Here is a 23,668-nt window from a genome sequence, read left to right as displayed (position 1 = left end):
ATTAAATATTATATATTAAAGATTATATATTATACATGCTTTGACCTTTTCTATATTCTTTCTTGCCATTTTTGGCATATGTTATACTTTTTAAGTATGGTGACATTTATCTATACTAGTTTTATTTTATAAACTATTACTCACTTTCTTATACTTGTCTATTGAGTTATAAATTTTCTCTCCTCTTTTTCTCATTATATTTAACAGATAGGTGGAAAAATGTCTACCAGTTCTTTAAAGGTCAGCTCTATGGAATTTCTATTTATTTCATCTGGAGTCTTAGAATAGGAAAGAATCAACATAAATATAGAAAGTCAGGCAAAGAAGCTAATTTATGGGAAAAATGAGTTCTATTTTGTGCAGATAAAATTGGAAGTGATAGAATATCTAAATAATATGTCCAGCAACTACTTGAGAAGAGGTTGGGAAATAGGTTTGGGAGTCAACAGTATAGTTGAAAATTAAACTTGCCCAAGAGAAAAATGGAAAAAGCTCAGAGTACTGAAGGATTAAGCCTTAACATGAAACCATGGAAATGAAATTCAAAAAGAGAAAAGAACATTTATAGATTGAAATAGTAAAAGCTAATAATTGGATGATAATTAGGTGAATGGGAAGCCTACCACGGGGGTATTAATAAAGCTCCAACTGCCAGAGAAAAAGGCAGGCAGGCAGGCAGTCAAGGAAGGAAAGAAAGAGAAAGAAAAAAGTAAAATTCTTTGTACTTGCATATTCCAAAAAATCATTGCAGGGACTTGGTGGAAAATAAGTGGATGGGTCTGTGAGTTTGGGATGAGAGGGACAGACGTAGCTTGATAACTTCCTAGATTTGAGACAAGCATGTATTCTAATATAACTTCTTTGGCTGTGATGTACTGAGGATCAGCTGAGGGATACCTCAGCTGTTTCCTATCCTGAATAAAAGTTCCTGGAATAAGAGGAAAAGGGTGTCCAACATGGTAAAGAATGTCAATTTATCCCTACCCTTCCATTGCCCCTACTTTCTTTTAAAGTTGCATATTAATCATTTGATACTGTTTTTAGGTGAGATAAATATTTGCTTCCCGCAATAGGTGAGAGATGAAAGGATTTTATTGTCATATATTAAGAGTAGCATCAGCAGATAAGTGGAACTGTTACCTAATTACTGCCAGAAAAGGCAGTTCAGGGTGAACACCTTTAAAACCAAAATTATCACTCTTTGCGTAATTTCTCTAACATCAAATTGACTTATATCCAAGAATTACAGAGTGGGTGAAATCATTCAGTTCTTTGGGACTACAATTAACATACAATTCAACATAGAAGGTTCATAAGGAAATTCCGCGGCTCAAAATTAGGCGTTAGGTGGGCATTTTACTGAGGGGTTTTTCCCTACGGCCACATGAACAATAAGTAACACCTCCTTTAAACATTTTTCACACTAAACATTATGCCATGTTCCAAGGCACAGACCATTGCAGCCTCCGTCCCCTCAGCGGCGTAAAGACTTGGAATGGGCATGCTGCCCCTTACTTAGTATTGAGAAGTGGTCACTTCTTGCTCTTAGATGAGTGTAAGCGACTGCCTTCCCCACTTTCGGTGAACCTCAGGACTTGGAGCGTCTGTGGGTGCTCCTCTAACGGAGACAACTCCTCCCTTCCGACTCCATCGCAGAGAACCCAAAGTTCGAAAGCAACAGAACGAAAACCAACGAAACACACTACAAGTGAGGAACCCGGCAAGCGGCGAAATTCTTGCTGAAGGAAAGAAAAAGCGAAAGGTTTTCCGCTACAACCAATCAGATGAGAGATTCTTGGCTCGCCCCTTTCTATCTACCAATCAACATCTAGCTCGATGGGGCAGTCCATTGATACAGGGAAAGGGTCTTTAAATTTTATTAGTACAGCTTCCCTCACAACCCTCAACCCCGTCATTCTAGGCCATCCCACGAACTGTGCTCAAAAGAGGAAAAGAGTGCAACACTTCCAAAGCTGATCAGTCTCGTGGTGAGCAGCGAAACTACAGACTTCCGCAATAAAACCATGGATTCTAGGAGGGACAGGGAAAGAAGAAAACGGATTCTGGAAGGCAAACTACAACTCCCAAGGGCGCTTGCGCGGACTCGGCGCGCACGGGACGAGGGGCGGGCCACTGTAAGGGGGAATGCGAACGATCACGGGGCTCTTTTGAACGCTAGCCCGCAAGGGGGCGGGACCTGGGGCGGGCGGAGCAGCGACAGCTTCTGCTCCTGCGTTTTGTGGTCTCCTGCCTCCGGCTTCTCCGCCTGCGGCGTCGGAGGGGGCGTGGCCTACGCAGAGGCTGGTGGGGGTGTGGGCGCCGCGGGACGTGGGTGACGCGTCGCTTTCCAGCTCAGCGGTGTGTGAGGTGTCGCGGCCCCGCTGGCGATTGGCTGTTGAGAGGCGAGTACGCGGCGGCCGTTGGTCGCTGGTCTCACGGAGCAAGGCCCCGGGCGGGCGGGGAGGATATGGGGTGGCAGTGGCGGCGGCGGCGGCTTCTGGAGGCGGGCGTGGACGAGCCGGCGGCCGCAGCAGCGGCGGTCCCCGGAGTCCTGTGAAGCGCCCCTGTCGCGCGGCTGTGGGGCCCTCGGAGAGGGCTGCCAGGACGCGAGCCACTGAGGAGCCGCTCAGCCAGCGCCACAGCCTTTAGGATTATCGGTCCCATCCTCGCGCTCCTGCTCCGGCTCCTCCATCTTGGCCTCGGCAGTGGCGGCTGCCGGGAGGATGTGCCGCCTTCTGACAGGGGGAAGAAGGAGGAGAAGATGAAGAAGCACCAGCGGGCCTTGGCCCTGGTCTCCTGCCTCTTTCTGTGCTCTCTGGTCTGGTGAGTAGCCGCGACGACAGGGGAGTCCCGTGAGGGGAGTATAGGGGAGGGAGCAGCCCAGGTCACACCCCCAAGTCCTCTTGGCTTTTAGGGTCCGGGTTTCCAAGGCCCCCTTGGAAGGGACAAACCGATTACTTCTCGACTCTCCATCTGACTGGTCTGGTAGTGCTCTGTGCGGAGATTTTCGTGGTGTATTTTGGAATTTACAGAGACTCAGTGGGAGGGAGAGAGGTGCCGAGGTAGAAGGAACCACCAAGTGCCTTTGTACTCAGTTCTTCTACCCCTTGGAGACGGTGCAGGGTTTGGGGTTGGGTATTCAGATCGATGGTAAGTAAGTTGCTCCGATTTGCCGCCAGTCTTTGCGTTCTTAGTGTGGTAAGGGGATAAAGCACTTCGGATGTGATACGTTCCGGACGTGCGATTTTAAAACTGAGTGGTCGTGAAGGTAAGAGTAATGTATAAGCAGTAGTTCTCCTGGACATTTCTCGCACAGTGTTTGATCCCAAGTACACTTGGGCCACTGTTTTTGGAAACTTGGGGGAGCGTGTGTGTGTGTGTGTGTGTGTGTGTGTTATGAAGCACTTTTTCAGTTGGTTTGGTGGAGAGGGTGTCTTAGATGTAGTGTGTGTAGTAGTTTTTGGTAATGTCCCTTGGTAGTGGGAAGGTAAATACTGTATTTTGAAGGCGGGAAGAATGCTTTGTCCCTAAAGCACCCCCCAAGTTTTACGGAGTTTCCGTTTAATCCCAGGCACTTCTGGAGTTTTTTGAGGAGCAGAGAAAGCTTGTAAGTCGAAAGACTGCTCTCACTGTACTTGGAAAAGCCATTCTTTCCTCCCAGGGAATTTCTTCAAAGATATGTGACAATTGATGACTGAAAACATCTTTCTTCAGTCAAGGCTATTTGCTGTTTGTTATATTAAAATAGAAATTAAGTTTCCTGTTTTGCTTGTTTCTGCAGAGCACCAACGCTATTTTCATTTTTATGGATGCCTAATGGATTCCAGAGGCACTGAAATTGTAGAGTTGTTGCTCACATAAAATAATACATAAACAAGGGGAAGAGAAAACTCTCGCCTGGCTGAGGGATTTTGATTGGAAGGATGGTAGAAGTTTTTGAGAACAAAAAAAATTGACTTTTTACCTTTCATTCTGAATCCTTTTAATACCCACCTCCCGTTTTTAATAAAATCCTCCCCTTTCTACTTACTGTGTTGGGTCCGGAGAAGTGCCTGTAAGAGATAAATCCACTTACCTCATTTTAAATTTAAATTTGTAGATACTGAAGCTTGTATTCATTTTCATCTCTTTCTGGGGCTGCCTAGTTATACTCGTAGACTGTATTTTCTTTCCTCTTTTTTCTTGGTCTTGCCCATCTTTAAACCATGTTTTTATTCATCAAAACTTTCTGAAATGGCGAATAAGGAAAAGGTCAACACTTTCATTCAAGTTTAAAAACACACCAGTATCTCTGGCTTTTTTTTTTTTTTTAGATGGTGTAAACGAAATCAAGCAATAGAATGTGATTCTTACAATCATTTGTAAATTTAAGTTAACTCTGCTTCTATTTCTTTTGGGAATTTCTGGCTATCTTTTGATTAAGCTAACCCTCAATATGTTTTCTCACCTTCAATCATTAGCTCTAGTGAAGAGCTAATGAATTTCCCTGTTAGGGAAAAAATAGGTTGGCCCGGTATTGAAAGTAGTAATAAACTTTGTAAAGTTTTTTAACTCCTAGTGAGGAAAATGGATGTGGAGAGTTTAAGAAAAGAGTGTGAACATTTTAAGAAACTTTAGCTTAGGAAACTATTGGGTTAGTTTATTTTGAGATTTGTTTAGACCACCAAATTTAGAGACATTTTAATTATTCTTTAGCAAAACGATTAAAAGGCACTAAAATAGGACATTAAGGCTTAAAGGTTTTTTTTTTGAAGGGTGATGATGAATGAAATTGGGGAAGAGGAGTGGTACGTGGTGATGATTGGCAAAGGGTGCGTTTTTTCTTTGAAGACTCTGCTTTCTTGCCAAGTTGAAATTAATGGCACTTAATGGATTTCTAACTTTTGCTGCAATCTGGTGTGGTATTTCTTTTCCCAACAACCCCATTCCCTTTAACAGAAAGGGCTACCAGCAAGTCCTAGGGTTAGATAAAACGTTTGCAAGAGTTGATGAGTGCCTTTTAGTAGCCACTTTTGTCTCTTTTGTTATTCACAAATTGTCTCAAAATTTTGTGATCAATTTGTTTTGAAGATTTTGAGTGCTGTATATCTGTTCTACAGTATTCTAGTTTCTAAGGTTTCCCCTCTCATGCTACCAATATTACTGGTAAGTTTACTATCATAATTTCATAGATCTTGATTATGTCTCCCCTCTGCTTTTATCTTCCAGCCTAGACTACTAACCTTAGATTATGTTCACAGAAAAACTATTTCATCTATTCTATGTCATTACTCATTTTTTTTTTTTTGCTGTTTTTTCCTGTTGCATACTTTATGATTTTTGATCAAGTAGAATATTTTAGGCATAAATGCGCTATAGCTGCAGCACAGAGCAATGATAGCTGATATTTACTGACAGCTGTCTATATGTCAGGCACATGATGTTTACTTGACAATAGCACCTTTAATCTTTATAAGAGCCCTGTAAGATAGGTATTATTATTAACTTCCTTTTGCATTTTACATGTGAGGAAGTATAGAGGTTAAGTAACTTGGCTAAGGTTAAGCAGCTGTTAAGCTTTGGAGCTTAAATTTGAACTTAGGCAGCACAGGCTCCTGAGTACCATAGTCCTTTGTAGGTCAGAAGGCCTGTATTTTATATATGTGGCTCCATCATTTACTAGATGTGTGTTCTTTGACATGTTATGTAACTTCTTTGAACCTTAGTTGTTATATTCTCAGAATGGGGAAATTGATCCACTCATACTTCACAGGGTTGTTAGAACGATGAAATAATACAAATGAGAGATCTTTGTAACAGTAACAGTGTATTATGTAAATATTTCATCATAACATTATTCAACCACATTTTTTTCTCATACTTACTGTGCCAGATGTTTTTATGAGCACCGAAAATCTAAGATAGAGGGTCACCAGCTTGTCTTGGTTTTAACACTGGAAGTCGCATAACCTAGGAATTCCCTGCATTAGTGTCCTATGCCTGCTGTAACAAATTGACACAAATTTAGTGGCTTAAAACAACTAACATTTATTACCTTACAATTCTGTGGGTGAGAAGTCCAAGGTATGTCTCACAGGGCTAAATAAAATTAAGATGTCAACTGGGCTGGTTCATTTTGGAAGCTCTGAGGGGAGAATATTTCTCTAGAGGCCACCCGTATTCTGTGGCCCCTTCCTCACATCAGCACTCCAACCTTTTTTTTCATTCCTTATGTCTAGTAATGAGTGGTCCTCCTGCCACTGCCTCTTATAAGGACTATTGTGATTACGTTGGGTCCACCCAGACATTCCAGGATAATCTCCCTATCTCATAATCCTTAATTTAATCACATCTGCGAAGTCTCTTTTACTATGTAAGGTAACATATTTAGGGATTAGGATGCAGACATCTTTGAGGGGGGGCGCATTATTCAGCCTATACCCTATACCATACTTCCTCAGTCATGGGCAAACTGGGAAAGCTGCATTACCTTCAAGAGGAAAAAAAAAAACACAATTAGTGGATATTCTGAGTGTATCCCCTAATTAGTAAAACCTGTGCATGCCCCTTAATTGTTTACAAGTTATATACATGTGCCAATATAATAATAGTGTATTAGTGTATGTAATAATAATGCAAGTTAGATATTTAAGGAAAATTAGAAAAAAATAATTTCCGTTAACGGTGCCTTTTGTTCTCATTAAAATAATAATTTTTAATGAGAGCTACGTGATTGACCTACTAGATTATATGACATCGTAGTATAGAAGAGGAATAGCTTCAACTACTTAGGAGCCAGCCTTGTCATTTTCTTGTTGGCTGTGCTTGCATTATTAAATTCTTTGCAGGACTTTTTTAAAAAGCTGCTTCCCGATGTTGTGAGGGTCAGTTCAATTAAAACTGAATAATTCCTAAGTCTACCTAACTGGGCAAACATAAACCACAGTGAATCATGGTGTGCTGTAAGTAAAACCCATTGTTTGTGAGACTTCCACTCTTTCCCTGGGTTTCTGCCAATAGTCCTTGCTGTTCTTGATGTGTGACCATCTGACCCTTCAGACCAAGTATGAATCCTTACATTAATCTTAGTAAAACTTTTTTTTTTTAAACTAAACAAATCTGTTCTTCCTTCACCCCAAAGGATCATCTTGGAGAAGCTTAGACTTTCGGGAAGAGCTTGACATTTAAACAAGTCTTACACATTTGACAAATGTAGCAGGTACTTACAAAGGTCTTTAGGAATAGCAAAGGAAGAATTCGTATCCTACTTATGGTTCTGTCACTAACTGTATGTCTTTGGACAAGTTACTTCTGTGAACCTCAACTCTCATCCATAAAATGGTCTGCAGGATGGATAGTTCACGATGAGAGAATTTTGTTGTAGGCAGAGAGAACACTCTTACCCAGTTATCTAGAGCGTGAGTGTATGTGAGCAGGGATGGGAAGAGAAGCTAGAGCTAGGTTTTGAAGGGATTTGATTATCATGCAGATGAATTCTGATTCTAACCACCTGACAGAGGCTGAGCAAGTGAAGTCATTTAAGCTGGAGAACAGGAGCATGAGGTCACGTGGATCTTTTAATTAGATCGATGTGGAGGATAAAGTGGAATGTAGGGGACATACTTTGGAGGCAGGAGGTCCTAAGTCGTGGTCCCACTAGAAGAGAGTTGATATCTAAATCAATATGTTGGCATTTTTGACCTTAGTAGTAATTTTTCTGAGTATGTCAGACCAGTTTTTATCAATTTAAGAGGTTTATTTCCTGGTTTGTGATTATATTTCTGTACCCTTTTGCTTTTTCTCTCATAATTGCTGGTCTATTAATATACATAAGTGAGCAGAAAAAAATTTAAAAACTAGAACAATATATAAGCTGTTTTTTTCTTTTTTGAGGTGATGAATAGAGCATATTGGAAACATATAGATAAAACATATTGAAAATTTCCCAGAAAATCTGGAGGAATTTTTTGCTTGTTTCTGCTTCTGTCTCTTAACTTTAAAGGTTCTGAATCTATTTCTTCTCTGAATAATATTTGAAATAAGTAAAATAATAACATAGTCCCACTTCTCCAAATCATTCGATGCCCTTTTTTTTTTCTTTCCTTGAATAAACCAATGAAAGATGACCTTTACAAAAATGATTTTTTTAATGGAACTTAGTGTGAAAGACTGAGGAAGAAAAGTTTATCTTTGCTCTGGGATATATATTCCAAAGAAAGCACCTGGTATTTATATTTATAAGAGGTGTCGGGTCATACAGTGTCAGATTCCCTTCAGACAAGTTAGATGAAGCCAACTTGCCTTAATAGGAAAAGGTCTGTGAAAGAAGGTGTGTGACATCTTTGCATAACACCTGAACACTGTGTCCAGTAAAAGATGGCAAATAACGTGTTTCATGTTGGTCCTTTATGTTATTAAACATTTGAGGATATACTGGAGTGGGAGCAGGTAGTAGGGTTGACAGGCAATGGAAAAAATAAAAGGTATCAGCTCTTTTGAGCATCGGTTATTTCATTTTTCATTTGTTCATGAACTTGTACATTATTGTTCCACTTTTCTCAACAGTCTGAATGGACAAATGAATCAATATGTATAATTAATATTGTTATGCTTATAACGAAAGGGAAACTTATAAAAATTTAAGTGCTTTATTATTCTCAAGTCATCGTCAAATAGAAACACGTGATGCTTTTGTTTAGTAGTTTATGCATAACTGGAAAGAGACAAAATCTCTTTACTTGAAACTTATCTACGTGTTTTAGATTATACTTTAGCACCAGTTTTATGTTACCTGTCTTTGTTTTTCAAGGCCATATTTTAGACTAATTTCACAAGTCAAATTGTACATGTCACAAGGGAATAGGAAATTGCTTTGAATATTTGCAGTATAAGAGTGTTAATCCTTTGGGATAAATTTGTTTAATGCAAGTTTTTTTTGAAAGAAGATTTGGTTTTATTTAGGACTTTATAATTGCTAGTTAAAATTATTTTATATTTTACATGAAAGTGACACCTAGCTTTATTAGAAAGTATTCTGTAACATTAATACGGTTTGTAGGTACTAAGCTAATTTTGTATTATGTAGCGTTTGTAATCTACTGGGGAAAAAACATGTACAGGCTAAGAACAATGCCTCACATATAGTAAGCATTACCATATGTTATTCATTGACTCTAGGTACTTTGGTAATTTGTTGAGTAGAAATAAGATGGCCCAGGTTTCAGAGTTAAAAATGGGAATTTATAAATCCACTTAAAATATTTGATTATCCACAGTGTATTTGGTGTGGTGAAGGATACAGAAGAATTGTGAGACTTGAGCTCTGTATATAAGCTGCTTGTTACAATACAGATAGTGGTGTAGTGCTTAAGACGTAAAACTACGTCAGAGCTTGGTTGTAGTCCTTCCTTTGCATTATTAATATGAACATTTATTGAGTGATTATTTCTCTTCTAAGTACTAAATACTATTCAAGGTAATATACATTAAATTATTTTATTCTCTGTATCAATGTTTTAAGGTAGACACTCCATTTTAAAGATGAAGAAAGGTGGGCACAAAGAAGTTAACCAGCTTGCCCAAGTTCTCACAGCCGGGAAGCAACAGAGCCAGAACCTAAGAAGGCCAGGTTCTAAGCCTGTGTTCTCTTAACCAGTATGCTGTGCTGCCAGTTGGCTGGTAGATGGTCTTGGGCAAGTTTCTTCACTTTTTCTAGTTAATAATTTTATCTGGCAAAGTGTCAACTTTTTTCATCTGAAATGTGGGTACCTGGATTGGCCTAGGAAGGAGTGGACATTGGAATTGTTCATGAAACTTTTAAAAGAAATACACATACATAGGATTCTTACCTTGTAGATTTTGTTAGTAAGTTTGGGATACTCTTATGCATTCAAGTCTGTATTACTGTATTAGATTAACTCAGTTTATTTTTTGTATATCTAACATTCTAAGATATCTGGTTTGAATGTTAGTAAACAACACAGAAAACTGAATTGCATAGTAAATGCTTAGGAGAAAATGAGGGCTAGAGTTCTAAAGGAAGGCTTGACTTGGGTTCAAGGGAAATATGTGGTTTATAAACTCTACTTCTATGCAAACAGGAGCTTCATGAGCTAAAACAAGAGGTACTGGTGTTGATAATGTGAATAAATGGCTGTTTCTTTATGTGTGCATGTGTATGTCTGTATGCCTGCTTGCAGTGGGTAGATGGCACTTAATTGTCAAGGAGAGAGAGAGTTATGAATAAAAGAGATAATCTAGTTGATTTGGGTAGGAGTGGTAGTAAACAGACAAGCTTGAGGAGAAAGAGATAGATTTCAGAGATTTTGGTAGATTTTGCAAGCCAGTCCAAAGAATTAGATAATAAAGATTCAGCAAGAAAAGTGGTGTTGTGAGAACATTATTTTGACATAATTGTGCTAGATTTTTTTTTTAGAGGAAAGAGACTTGGATGAATACAACTGACTTTCACATCCACAGATGCAACCAACCTCAGGTTGAAAATATATTTAAAAAAATAAAAAATAACAATACAACAATAAAAATACAAATAAAAACAATGTTGTATAACAGCTATTTACATAGCATTTACATAGCATTAGGTTTTAAATCACCTCTAGATATTTATATGGGAGGATATGCATGGATGTTTTAAATCACCTCTAGATATTTTAAATCACCTGTAGATATTTTAAATCACCTCTAGATATTTATATGGGAGGGTATGCATAGATGTTTTAAATCATCTCTAGATATTTTAAATCACCTCTAGATATTTATATGGGAGGATATACATAGGTGATATGCAAATGCCATTTTATATAAGAGACTTGAGCATTCTCAGATAATGATATCTTCAAATCCCGGATCCTAAAATGCCTTTGGAGTAATTGAGGCTTGTCATAAGAACAACTTAATCTTGGCAGTAGAAACAAAGAAGAGGGTACAATAAATAGAGATTTTTGAGGACGTAACTGATTTGGTTTTGTGAAAGGTTGGCAAGCTGGCAGTGCAGTGCAGTGCAGCACAGCAGGTAACAGCATTAGGCTAGGATTCTAAATAACTGGATTTTAGTTTGCCTCTAACCAAACTCTGTTCAACATCCCCTTTCTGTTACCCATCTCAATGCAAAGAGATATTTACTTAGGCTTCTGTGTGCTGTATCCTATGCAGGATTCTGGCGGACAAAACAAAGTAGCTGCTTTCTTGGAGCACACTGTCTCTGAGAGATACATTCTAGGGCCTAAAATTATGAATCTGTGAAATAAAGTTCAATGATAAAAGAAATGTTAAGCGTTTTTTTTTTTTTTTTTTTTTTTTTTTTTGCTTGTTTGTTTTAACTTGGGCAACTAGAAGAATCGGTGGTGGTCAAAAAGAAGTGGAAGAGTTGGCAAAGGGCTTGGAAGGGGAAGGAGCTGTTAGTTGGAGGTGAATGGAATATCCAAGTAGAGACATTTTATGGGCACTTAAAAACGCAGACTTGAATGCAGCTAAAATTTGGCCTGGAGTCCCAGGCGCGGTGGCTTATGCCTGTAATCCCAGCACTTTGGGAGACCAAGGCAGGTGATCACCTGAGGTCAGGAGTTCGAGACCAGCCTGACCAACATGGAGAAACCCTGTCTGTACTAAAAAAGTAGAAAATTAGCCGGGCGTGGTGGCACATGCCTGTAATTCCAGCTACTTGGGAGACTGAGGCAGGAGAATCACTTGAACCTGGGAGGCGGAGGTTGTGGTGAGTCAGGATTGTGCCATTGCACTCCAGCCTGGTCAACAAGAGCAAAACTCCATCTCAAGAAAAAAAAAAAAAAAGAAAATTTGGCTTGGCGTTGTCCTCATAAAGCAGAGGTCCCCAACCCCTGGGCTGGGGACCGGTGCTAGTCCGTAGTCTGTTAGGACCCTGACCGCACGACAGGAGGTGAACAGCAGGTGAGTGAGCATTACTGCCTGAGCTCCACCTCCTGTCAGATTAGCAGCAGAACTAGATTCTCATAGGAGCACGAACCCTACCATGAACCGCACATGCTAGGTTCTGTGCTCCTCATGAGAATGTAATGCGCCACCCCCCAACCCCATTCATGGCAAAGTTGTGTTCCATGAAACTGGTCTCTGGTGCCAAAAGGTTGGTGACCGCTGTCATAGAGGGAATCATTTTTGAAAGAGATCATTGGACTTTTGAAACAGAATAAAGAAAGGTGCCAAGCATAGTAAAGCTCTGAAAGGAAGGAGGAAACTGGAAAGAGAGATGGAAAAAGATTTAAGTAAGTCATTTGAGTGGTCAACAATATAAAATGTCTCAGATAAGGTTGAAGGGCTTGAAAACTGAGAAACGGGCCTTGTTTTCAAAAGAGGGAAGTGATTGATAGCTTTTGGGAGTGGAGATTAGAAGATACTTGGAGAGCTCCTAGGCATGAATTTCACACATTTGTTTGGCAGCGAGGGGAGGTAGAAGAGTACTTAAAAAAAAAAGTTAACATGTAGAGTAGCTTCATACTTGTTTGCTACAACCTATTTTACACAGTGCTGCTGGATTTATCTTACATGCAACTTTGATTATGTCAGTCCTCTAATGAAATATCTTTCAAAGGCTCCTTGAAGGATAAAACTTTAAACCTTGCTAATTTCTAAATGCCTGCAGTCTGACCCATACCAACTGTTGTAGCTTTATTTTCTACTTTTCCTAATAGAGACTTTGTTTTAGCATGGCTGATCTGTTGGCCTGGTAGTAATTGATTTGAGGACTCTGTAGTTTCTCATTGAAAATTAAGGTAACAAAAGTACTGTCACTTGTGTTTTAGAGGCTAAATACACCGTACCCAATTTCTGAAAATATGTTATTATCAAGTATAGGGTATGATTATTTCCAGCATCTTAGAGGACAAATTGTATTGACTGAATTTCTAATGGTAGGTTAAGATATAAAAACAGAACATATCACATTGTTTACTAAGTGCTTCTCTATGTTTCATCAATGAAATTATGGGCCAATTTAGTGAAACAAGTTTCTAATAGAATTTGATATGTGGAATATTAAGCTAAGAGAATTTAAGACCCAATCCTACATCAGAGTGAAGATTAAAAGTCAGAACTACTGAAATGCAAAGGTTTAATTAGAAACAGGCACTAGAACATAGAACTTTCTTCAGCTAAGCTGTACAGTTGCATGTGGTTTGACTAAAGACTGTTGAAGTAGCCAAATAGAATAAAAACTGCAAGGAGAAAGAGGTCCAGTGTGCTCTTACCTATTAGCAGATAGACCAAGCAGAAGATAAGCAACCTTAAAAGAACTCCAGATTGATAATGTGGTTTAGAAGAATATCTGTCTTTTAATAAAACATTATGATGGAGAGAAACTAGGTTGCTTAAGCGAAGGCACTAGAGGCCTGGTGATCTTTTGGTCTTGTTTTATTACCAGTGTTTGACCAAAGTGGCTTCCATATTATTCACCCATTTCCCACAAGTTTCTCAATACTTAAGGATTTTTGTAATTTTTTCCAGATATCCAGGAAGTAATACTCAAAAACTACAATGTTCACTGTTAACTTTAACCATACTGCCCTAATTGGGTGGCTGGCACTATATTTCTGTACAAGGGATTAGTTTTGAATTTATGTTTAAGAAGCAATTCTTTATTGCCTAGTTTAGTTATTTCTTTTACCACAAAGTCTTTTCTCATTCTTCTTTTTAAAGCTCTGAAAAAGCTTTTCCAATTCATAGTCAAAGTAGGAGCTCAGCAGATCATCATGCTGGCAAGAGGGCAGTGTATTCTCTGCCTTGGAGTTGCTTAGTCTTATTTGAGAAACAAAAATAAACAGTTAATTTCATTTCAGTGTGTATGTGCTCAGGTAGAGATAGCCAACAGGCTGTGAGAATTTAGAGAGGGGCCGCCCACTAACCCCAGATTGTGGAAATCAGGAAAATGTTTTAGGCCCTTACTAGTTTCTTGCCCCAAGAGAGAATTATAGGTATTTTGTTAGGTTTTAGATAGTGGGAGTGGGAGTAAGTACAGAACATTCTTGAAAGAGGAAACAGCATGAGCCAGAGACATGAGACAGCGCAGTTTGTGTTCAAGGAACTATTACAGGTAGCTCTGTATCACTGAAGCATAAAGTGAAAGGCAGGGAGAGTGGCAGGAAGTATGAAGCTGAAGACATTAGTAGAATTGTTAGAGATTTTTAAATAGCATGTGGAGAGAAGCTTGGGTTTTGTCACGTAGTTAATGGAGTCTATAAAAGGTCTTAAGCAGGGGAATGGTAGTGTGATAATTTACTGTTAGATTTTTGGCAGTGTTAATGGTTGATTCGCAGATGTAGCAAGTTAGGAATTAGGGAGATCTGTTAGGAGTTTGCTCTAGGTAAGAGATAAGGGCTTGAGTTAAGGCAGTCAGAATGGGGATTGAGAAATGATTTAAAGAAATTTAGAGTAGAATAAACGAGATGGTCAAGGGAGGGTGAAGGCAAAGGAATAGTCACAGATGTTTTTCAGGTTTCTAGTTTGAGGACTGGGTAGACAGCAGTACCAGATGGTGGGATCAAGGATATGAGAGGAAGAGATTTGGAAAAGGAAGCTAATGTATTCAATTTTGGATTTAGATGTTTTTGAGGTATCTTGGAATATGAAGGAAGAGAGGTGCAACTTTTAAATGAGCTTTATGTATCGTCAGCATTAATGTAGGGTATCACAGAAGGGTTTTAAGGAATGGGCCAGTTAGGAAAAGATAAGGGCTGAAGATAAAAGTTTCAGTAGCCGTCAACTAAAAACCATGAGAGTAGGTAAGTCTCCTATGTAGAATATAAAGGGAAGATTCAGAACCAGACCCTTGGAGCATCAGAATTTAAATAGTGAACAGAAGCAGCATATCAAAGGAGACTCGGAAGCAGGAGTCAGCGTGAGATGAGAAGCAGAAGTGTGTAATTTGACAAGTCAAAAAGGAGGTGGTTTAAGTTAAAACAGCAGTCAGAGGTACCACATGCAGCCGGGGAATCAAAAAAATCTAACTTCTGCCACACCATACTAGTCTGAGTGGTACAGTGAGGGCAGAAACTAGATTTCAGCAGGCTGAGGACTAAGTAGAAGGTGAAGAAGTTGAGATTACAAGTGTAAACTACTGTGAAATTTGGTAAGTGAAAGTAGATAGAAAAGGTAGTGGCTGATAATAACTGACATTTCAGTGCATATTCTGTGCCAGGCTAAGCATAGCATATACATTTATTTCAGTTCCTCCTAATAAGTCCATTTTACAATTTTGATACTGAGTTGAGGCATACAGGCTTGCTTACTTGCTTTTTTTTTTTTTTCCTCACTCTGTCCCCCAGGCTGGAGTACAGCAGCATGATCACCACTCACTGCAGCCTTGACCTCCCTGGGCACCGGTGATTCTCCTTCCACCTCAGGCTCCTGAGTAGCTGGGACCAGAGGTGTGCGCCACCATGCCTGGCTAATTTTTGTATGTTTTGTAGAGAGGGGGTTTTGCCTTGTTGCCCAGGCTGGTCTCTGACTCCTGGGCTCCTCTTAAATTTGTCCATACTCTTGGATTAAAGTATTAATCTAGTTTTTACAAAGAAGGAAACTGAAGCTCATAAGTTGCCCATCACTCACCTTGCAAATTTAGATCTCTCTCCAAAGTGTTGGATTTTTCCATGTTGCTACATTTCATGTTTCATATTTTCTATCCAACAGATAAATAAAAAGAAAGGTAAGAAGATAACACTGTTACATTCACTCAAGAATCGGTAATACTAGTCAAGGCTAGTTACAGCATAATACAAAAATAAAACAACTATCACAAAGGAGAAGTTCTGATTAACTACTTCATGATTTTCGTAATGGCAACAAGTGATAAAGATGAAGGCCATGTAGTGTAGTAGCTAAGAGGCCCGTGCTTCAGAGTCAAAAAGATCCAAGTTTTAACCCCAGATCCCCACTTATTAGTTGCAGGATCTTGAACAGGTAATAAAACCTGTATAGGCCAGGCACAGTGGCACTTTGCACTTTGGGAGGCCGAAGCAGGTGGATCACTTGACCCCGGGAGTTCAAGACTAGCCTGGGCAACGTGGCAAAACCCCATCTCTTCCAAAAATACAAAAATTAGCCAGACATGTTGGTGCTTGCCTGTAGTCCCAGCTATTCTGGAGGCTGAGGTGGAAGGATCACTTGAGCCCGGGAAGGGGAAGGCCGCAGTGAGCTGAGATGACACCACTGCACCCCAGCCTGGGTGACAGAGTGAGACCCTGTCTCAGAATAAATAAATAATGTACAGCAAAATGCACAGACCTTAACTGTATAGTTAGATCAGTTTTGACACATGCATACACGTATGTAACTCACACCCGCTCAAGATATAGAATATTCTCATCACCCCAGAAAGTTCTCTCATGTCCCTTTCTGGTGAATCCCCCAGAGGCAAGTAGTAATCTGATTTCTGTCACCATGGATTAGTTTTGCCAATTCTGGACCTTCATCTAAATGGAATTATACAGTATTTACTCATGTGTTTGACTTCTTTTTACTCAATGTAATGTCTGAGATTTACCCATTTTGTTTCCTTTGTCATTAATTAGTTCCTTTTTATTGCTGAGTAGTAGTACACTGTGTGAATGTACTACAGTTTGTTTGTTCTTCTGTTAGTAGTTATCTGGGCTGCTTCCAGATTTTGGCTATCTAGTCCTGAGTAGAAACTACTAGGGACATGCTTGTACAAGGCTTTTTGTGGACATAGTTTTCATTGCTGTTGAGAAGTACCTAAAAGTAGAATTGCAACTGCTGGAACGTGGATATTATATGCTTCTCGATACAATATCCTGAGAAAGTCACAACATCACTATAATATCCTGAGAAAGACACAACAAAGCCTTCTGACTGAGAATACCTAATCTGAATCTGGTCATCATGATACATTAGACAAATCTCACATAAGGACTATACTATCTAAAAAGAAAAGGGACTATAGCCTTCAAAAATGTTAGTGCTGCATAAAATAAAGCTCCAGAACTGTTCCAAGTTAAATGATACTGAATAGACATGACAAATGCAGGACATGGTCATAGATTTAATTCCGTATTAGAGAAAGGAATTCTAAAAAAGACATTTGATTAATTGACAAAATTGCAATATAGATAGTAAATTTTTGTGTCAATGTAACACTTATTGAAGTTGATAGCTGTATTGTAGTTATTCAAGAGAATATCCCTATTCTGTGGAAATAGATATCACAGTATTTTAGAGGTAAATTACTGGGAGAGAGGAAACAGAGGGAGAGAGGGAGGATGAGTGAGTGAGCATGGGCAAATGACAAATAATGGAACAAATTAAGTAAAATGTTAACAATGGGTTGATACAGCTAAGGCATTTGTAGATTTTTTTTTTGGTACTATGCTGCCTACTCTTCCGAAATTTGAAACTATTTCCAAATAAAAAATTTAAAAACCGGGTTTGAATTTTCTCCTATGTGTGAGATGTTCATAGATCCATTCAGGTTTATTTGTTATCAGTCTGTTATCAGTTTTTTCCATTCCTTATGGCAGTTTTGCTGTTTTTCTAGAAACGTATCCATTTCTCCTGTTGCCAAATATATTGTTATATATAATTTATAATATTTTATAATTTTAAAAATGTTTTCTCTGTGGTTATCTTTTTATTCCATATTTTGTTAATTTCCATTACTATCTTCCATTTATTGATTTTGCCAGAAGTTTGTCTAATACTTTCTTCAAAGAACCGACTTTTGATTTTCTTAATTTTCTTTGCTGTTTTTGTTCTCTATTTTAGCAGTGCCTGTCCATGTATCCTTCCTTGTTTCTTTGCATTTGTACTGTCCTCTATCTTTTTGAGTTGAATGATTAGCTCTTCTGTTTTCAGCATTTGTCTTCATATATCCAGAAGCATAATTTTCCTGCTATTGTCTCATCTACATCCCATCAGTTTTGATTGGTAGTCTTCTGCTGATTATTTCATAATGTTGTTTCCTCTTTAACCTAAGGATTATTTTGCTACATATTTCTTACTTCCAGGCTTGGGATATTGTTAGCTGTCTTTTTGTTATTTCAAATTTTGTTGCAGCCTGGTTGGGGAATATAATCTTTTAGAGCTTGAGTTTTTGGAATTTGAGGCTTCTTTTGAGGCTTCAGTTTATGATTGGTATTTGGGAAATATTCCCTGTGTCCTCAAGAAGAATGTTTTAATTTGTATTTGGTATAAAATTCTGTATCTTTGATTGAGCTTCTTACATGGAATATAAATATCATTTTGTTCACTTAATCTGTTATTTTGTGAGGTAATTTAAAATAGGCCACCATAATTCTTGATTATTCTCTTTCCACCTGTAGCTTTGCCCATGGTTGTAGTGTATTTTCTACATTGTTAGGTGCATATATATTTGTAATTCTTTCCTCTTTTTACTCATATATAATAAATAGCTGTCTTAATGACATAATGTTTTCCATCTTGTTTGGTTTCTGTGTTAATTAAAATGACTACTTTGTTGTTTTCATATTTTCTTAAAACTATATGTACTTACTCAAATTTTTAAATGAGTTGAAAATTACCCCTAATGTTTCCTAACAGGGCCCTGTATCTAACATAATAATTGGTACTTACTGGGTAATCTTACATGCTTGTAAAGTTTCTTCATTAAAACTCGGAGGAAAACAATTCATTTGAAAGTGATAGACTCCAGTTTAGTTTTATTAGTCAAGCTTAATAATTGCAGACTCCTTCTCTGCGATTATTAAGCTTGGCTCATTTGCATATTAGCATATTCTTTATCGCACATTAATGTCTTTCTAGAATTCATTATTGCATTATTTTGCTAGATTTATTTGATAGTATGATAAAAACAAAAAGATAGCTAGTTCAGTAATTCTGTGCTAGGCAAATATAAAAAGCTGTCATTGCAAGCCATTGGATATCCATTTTAAAAAGATGGTTTTTTTCAATCACTTTCACATTAAAGAATGCTTTCTTCCGTAATGAAATCTCCCTTGGCCCAATAAAGAATGTTTTCCACTTTCTTAATGAAATCTTCCTTGGCTCTTCAGTTGCTATATCCTTTAGAAAAATTTTCCTGAGTCCCTCTCCTATTCTTTTTAGTAAGGATGAATTGACTTCTCTTTTACCCTAACACTTAACCATTATTTTTTGAAACACATAGTTGTAACATACATCCTTAAAATGGCAGGATGCCTAGAAGTATTAAAGACTGTAGGTTGCCACAAGAAAAACTTTTCACCACACATTCAAGTTGAAAACCTTCCTTCAAGGAAAAAATAGAAATACAATTTCTAAAATGAAAGCAGTCGGTTTAAGAAATCTCCAAAGTCTTTAAACCTAGGCATTCCGTTTCTTCTGGTGGTATTTGGGTGCTCTGATAAACTAACCTAGGCTGGTTGCCTTCTATTCCTTGTTTACAGCTATCTTCCTGGGATTTCTCTTTCTAGTCGTCCTGGGGGTTTCCTTTGCCTCTGTTATCTCAGTATCATATTGCTGTAATTACTGTAGTTTCATATAGATCTAGTCCCCTCATATCAGAATATTCTTGACTATTTCTTGACTCTTTCTGGCTTTTTATACAAAAAGTCTCCCTTTTTACCACCTCAGTATGTGGTTTTCAGACTGCTCCTATTATTTTGAATTGTGAAATTGACACTTTTTTCAAGTAAAAAGATTGTCAAATATTGGCAGTTTCAAACATTTCTACTTACTAGAAGATTTCTTGCCAAGTTTCTATCTGGGCACTTTATTGTTTCTATTGTAAATGAGTACTTGTTATGGTTTGAGAGTGTTGATTTGCTTCTTAATTTTATACTTGGGAATATAATTTTTATATCTGGGAATATAATTTTTATACCTGTTCTTTTAACAGGTGATTCTTTTGAATTTTCCATTTATATAAACTCGTCTGCAATTAATGCAGATACCCTCATTATTTGGAACTACAGATAATTTTACTGTCTTTTCCATTTTTATGTCTCTTTTATCTTCGTGTTTTGTAATGCTAATGAAAATGGACATTCTTGTCTTATTTCAGATCTATATAGGTGTCTTTTTAGGTTTCCTCACTATGTATAGTACTGACTTTTAGTTTTATGTATTACATATGTATTTTCCATGTTAAATATGTAATTATTCCTGTTTCATTATTGATTCTTGAAACATTGATGGGTATATAAGTTTATCAGATGTTTTTCAGTAGCTGTGAATATAATCATAAGATGTTTTTCCTTGATATTTTTGCATAGCAAATCAAGTTGATTTTATTATATTGGACCAGTTTTGAATGTCAGAGCTGAACTCTACTTGATAATAATTGTGGTATATTTCTCCTTTGGTATGTTCCTAGAGACTTTCTTTTTTATTGTTTTCTTGGTAAGTTTTGCATGTTATTTCATAAGTACTATTCACCTCTAGTATTCATTTATGTGTGTGCTATTTCTGTTAGTTTTTGATAGCACCGTTAGGTTCTGTATGCAAAAATAATTTGGAAGCTTCTAGGCTTTTAAACAGTTGAGGTAACTTTAGGATTATCTGTTCTTAAATATTTGTTAGAATTTATAAGAACTGTTGCTTTCCGAGGAGGTTAGCTATTTGACAGCTTTCTCTGTTCCTTGTGTCATAATGATCAGATACTGCTTCTGGTGAAGACTTTCCTGTTGTGCCTTCATGGAATTCGTAATGTCTTACTTGGAATGCTGATAATAATGTTTATGTTTTTCTTATGCATATTGATTTTCATCATTAAATTGTTAAAAGGTATTAGGATAGGAACCATCTGTCTGTTTATTGCCTCAAATTCTAGCCCATACAGAAATACGTTGACTTATCAACTTTTCTTCTTTCTTTTTCTTTCTCTTTTTCTGTTTGTCGCTGGTGGTGGTGGGTGTTTTACAGGCTTCCCAGCTGGCGTGTATGTTGTAAAGAGAGTTCTTCAGCTTCAGCGTCATCGTATTACTCTCAAGATGACAACTGTGCGCTAGAAAATGAAGATGTACAATTCCCGAAAAAGGTGCCTTAAATAAAGTTAACATTATAATTTGTGTGTCAGCTTTCTGAGAGTGTCTGAAAACATTCAAAATAAAACAATTTCAAAAATGCTGTGCCATAATTTTTGGTGGAGATTTGTATTTTTCTTTGCTATTACTCAGGTAATTCTTACATTCTGATGGCTCAGAGATATTTATATGTTTATTCTTGTTGCTTGTATTTGGAATTTTGTAACATCCTTAGTCCTATAGTATAGGGTAGTGCATGTTCAGAGAGCTGAAAACGAGTGATTTGTTTTTAATGATCTATAATAATTAGAGTTTTTAAAGAAATCCCAATTTTGCAAATTAAAAACTATTAGAAATGAGTATTCCATGGAGAATCTACAGTTAGTGGCTTTGTAGTTTGTTTTATGTAATTAGGTGCAGTAAATATAAAGACTCCAAAAAACCTCATGATCTTAAAACATGTTATTTTACCACTTTAAATGATAAATGGTGAGTATTGACTAGATTTGGCTTTTGCCTTTAACCTCAGTGTATTTATTTAAAATTACTGAAATAATTTATATTGATATAAAATATTTATTATTTATGTCTCATTCCTTTCCCCAAAGGAACAACAGTTTACTATCTTTTGTGAAAATGTTCGGACCTTGTTCTGTGGGTATAGATAACACCTTTATATATGCCCACAAATTAATATTTTTATTTCTATGAAAATATCATATATATATATATATAAAAAATTGACATCCCCCTTTCCCCCAGTGATAGCTCATATATCATCTTTTCATGTTGATATATTCTGAATGGCTGCATTTTAATCTTGTTATACAGACATGTTATTTATCAATTGTTTCTTTATTGACAAACTTTTGCATTTTGTTCCCTGCCATGTGTGCACACGTGTGTGTGTGTGTGTGTGTGTGTTTCAACACATATTTACAATTACATACTTGAGGGTTTTCTTTTGTGTATTTAGAGTGGATTATTTAAATTTAAGTTATGTTGGATATATTTCTGGGATGGAGCATTTAAAATTTGAAGACTTGCCACATATCTCCAAAAAAACTATAATTTTATATTTTCACCCACACAGTATGTAAGATTTTGATTTAATCCCCTTTTTGATGAAGCATTTTGCAAACAAATGTCATAAAAATGAATTTAAGCAGAGCATTAAGGGGGAAAGCATATTTTTCCAGCAAACATTTAGATACCTAGTATGAGCTATATAGACTCAGGTAAACAAAGATTGAATATGAACTTTTATGAAAGTTACACTCTAGAAGGCATAAAGGTATTAGAAATTCTAACTCAAATGTATGTCAAAAAAGAGATAAAAGAAAGAGCTTTATGTACCTTCATTTGTCAGATATTTATTGGAGTTTTACTAGGTGCTTAAAACAGTGCTGGATGGTAAGACTAAAATGCTTATTAAGAAATCAAATGAAGTTGTTGAACTGGTGTATTGCACATTTTAAATGTTGTAGCAATGAGGGGATTCGAGGAAATAGACAATAATCCTATAAACAAATGAAATTAATTAGAGTCAAATACACAAGTCAATTTTTTGGTTTTAAAGTATGGAAAGAAATGGTCTTCATATTGCTTTATAACTTTTGTAAAACAGTTTTATCAGGTGATCTTTTTTGTTGTTGTTTGTTATATAGGATGAAAGAGAGGGACCTATCAATGCTGAATCATTGGGAAAATCAGGTTCAAATTTACCTGTTTCTCCAGAAGAACATAAATTAAAAGATGACGCTATTGTGGGTGTAGAAGTAAGCTATGTTGCTTTGATTTTTAATAATATGTCATTTCAAACTACTTCACAAGGTTGAAAACCTCTGTTCGGTCACCGTATTGTGTGTGTATTGTTAGTTTTTTCACTTTGAGGTACTCTGTAACTGGACTTAAGATTACTTACCTGCTAATAGTACTACTTTTGAGAACATGTATAATTACAGATAATAATAATAATAAATGTGACTAGTCTCTTGGTAGTACAGGTTTGAGTGTAAATCCTCGTTTCTTCCTCGGTTCTATTTTGGTTCATTATGATGTATCTTGTCTCTTCAGATTTTCAGTTGTTAGGAAATTTTTTTCTAACCTGAATCACTTGGAACGAAAGGAAGTATTTTTATGTAGAACTCGGAGTATTTTGATACCAAGATATCTACTTATTATGAATAGATAATAGGTTAAAATATGTTTTTTCCCTCTCTTATATTACATTCTGAATATTGTTTATTTTGTGCACCAGACTTTATGAAAAATACTAAAAACTAGTATATATACACCATAAACTGATCAGAATGCTGAGGTATCTGGAAGCCGTTTAACATCAGTAATGGCTGAAGGAACTGGGGATATTTGATTGTCTAGAATATATATACCATAAACTGATCAGAATGCTAATGCTGAGGTATCTGGAAGCCATTTAATATCAGTAGTGGCTGAAGGAACTGGGGATGTTTGATCTGGAGGCAGAAGGACTAAGGAAAAACTAAAATCTCGAATATTAAAAAAAGAACACACATTTCAACTCAGAATGAGGGAGAATTCTTTCTTTTTAAAAAAATACAGCCTTGGCTATTCTTTTTTTTCGTTTTTTATTTTTTAACCTTGCACTTTTTGCAAGAGCCAGGGCTATTTTATAACTTACTGAGTTATCTAAAGCGATAGAATTAGTTTCATTTTATTGGATTCTG

General features: G+C 37.1%; 1 protein-coding gene and 1 long non-coding RNA gene across 9 annotated transcripts in view; one reads left to right on the top strand and one right to left on the bottom strand.

Moving 5' to 3' along the window:
• Nucleotides 1-2,248, bottom strand: part of LOC103230578 (uncharacterized) — a 42,771-nt gene extending 40,523 nt beyond the window's left edge. For all 4 annotated transcript variants that reach the window (XR_012091287.1, XR_012091288.1, XR_012091290.1 and 1 more), the window contains exon 1: nucleotides 1,516-2,248. This is a non-coding gene — a long non-coding RNA (uncharacterized lncRNA). The remainder of the gene's footprint in view (nucleotides 1-1,515) is intronic.
• A 79-nt stretch (nucleotides 2,249-2,327) lies between these two features.
• The window catches only part of SUCO (SUN domain containing ossification factor), an 82,362-nt gene continuing 61,021 nt past the window's right edge, over nucleotides 2,328-23,668 (top strand). For 2 of the 5 annotated variants that reach the window (XM_073011790.1, XM_073011789.1), the window contains exons 1-2: nucleotides 2,330-2,823; nucleotides 20,860-20,974. In XM_073011790.1, coding sequence (XP_072867891.1) covers nucleotides 2,762-2,823; nucleotides 20,860-20,974 — 177 coding nt within the window. In that variant the 5' untranslated portion in view covers nucleotides 2,330-2,761. Of the gene's footprint in view, nucleotides 2,824-20,859; nucleotides 20,975-22,627; nucleotides 22,739-23,668 lie in introns of all 5 variants that reach the window. The other 3 variants (XR_496605.3, XM_007989491.3, XM_007989492.3) reach the window with 3 other exon arrangements.

Source organism: Chlorocebus sabaeus, chromosome 25 (genome assembly GCF_047675955.1).
Source record: "Chlorocebus sabaeus isolate Y175 chromosome 25, mChlSab1.0.hap1, whole genome shotgun sequence".
NCBI classification, from domain to species: Eukaryota; Metazoa; Chordata; class Mammalia; order Primates; family Cercopithecidae; genus Chlorocebus; species Chlorocebus sabaeus.
This window is presented reverse-complemented; position numbering and strand designations above follow the sequence as displayed.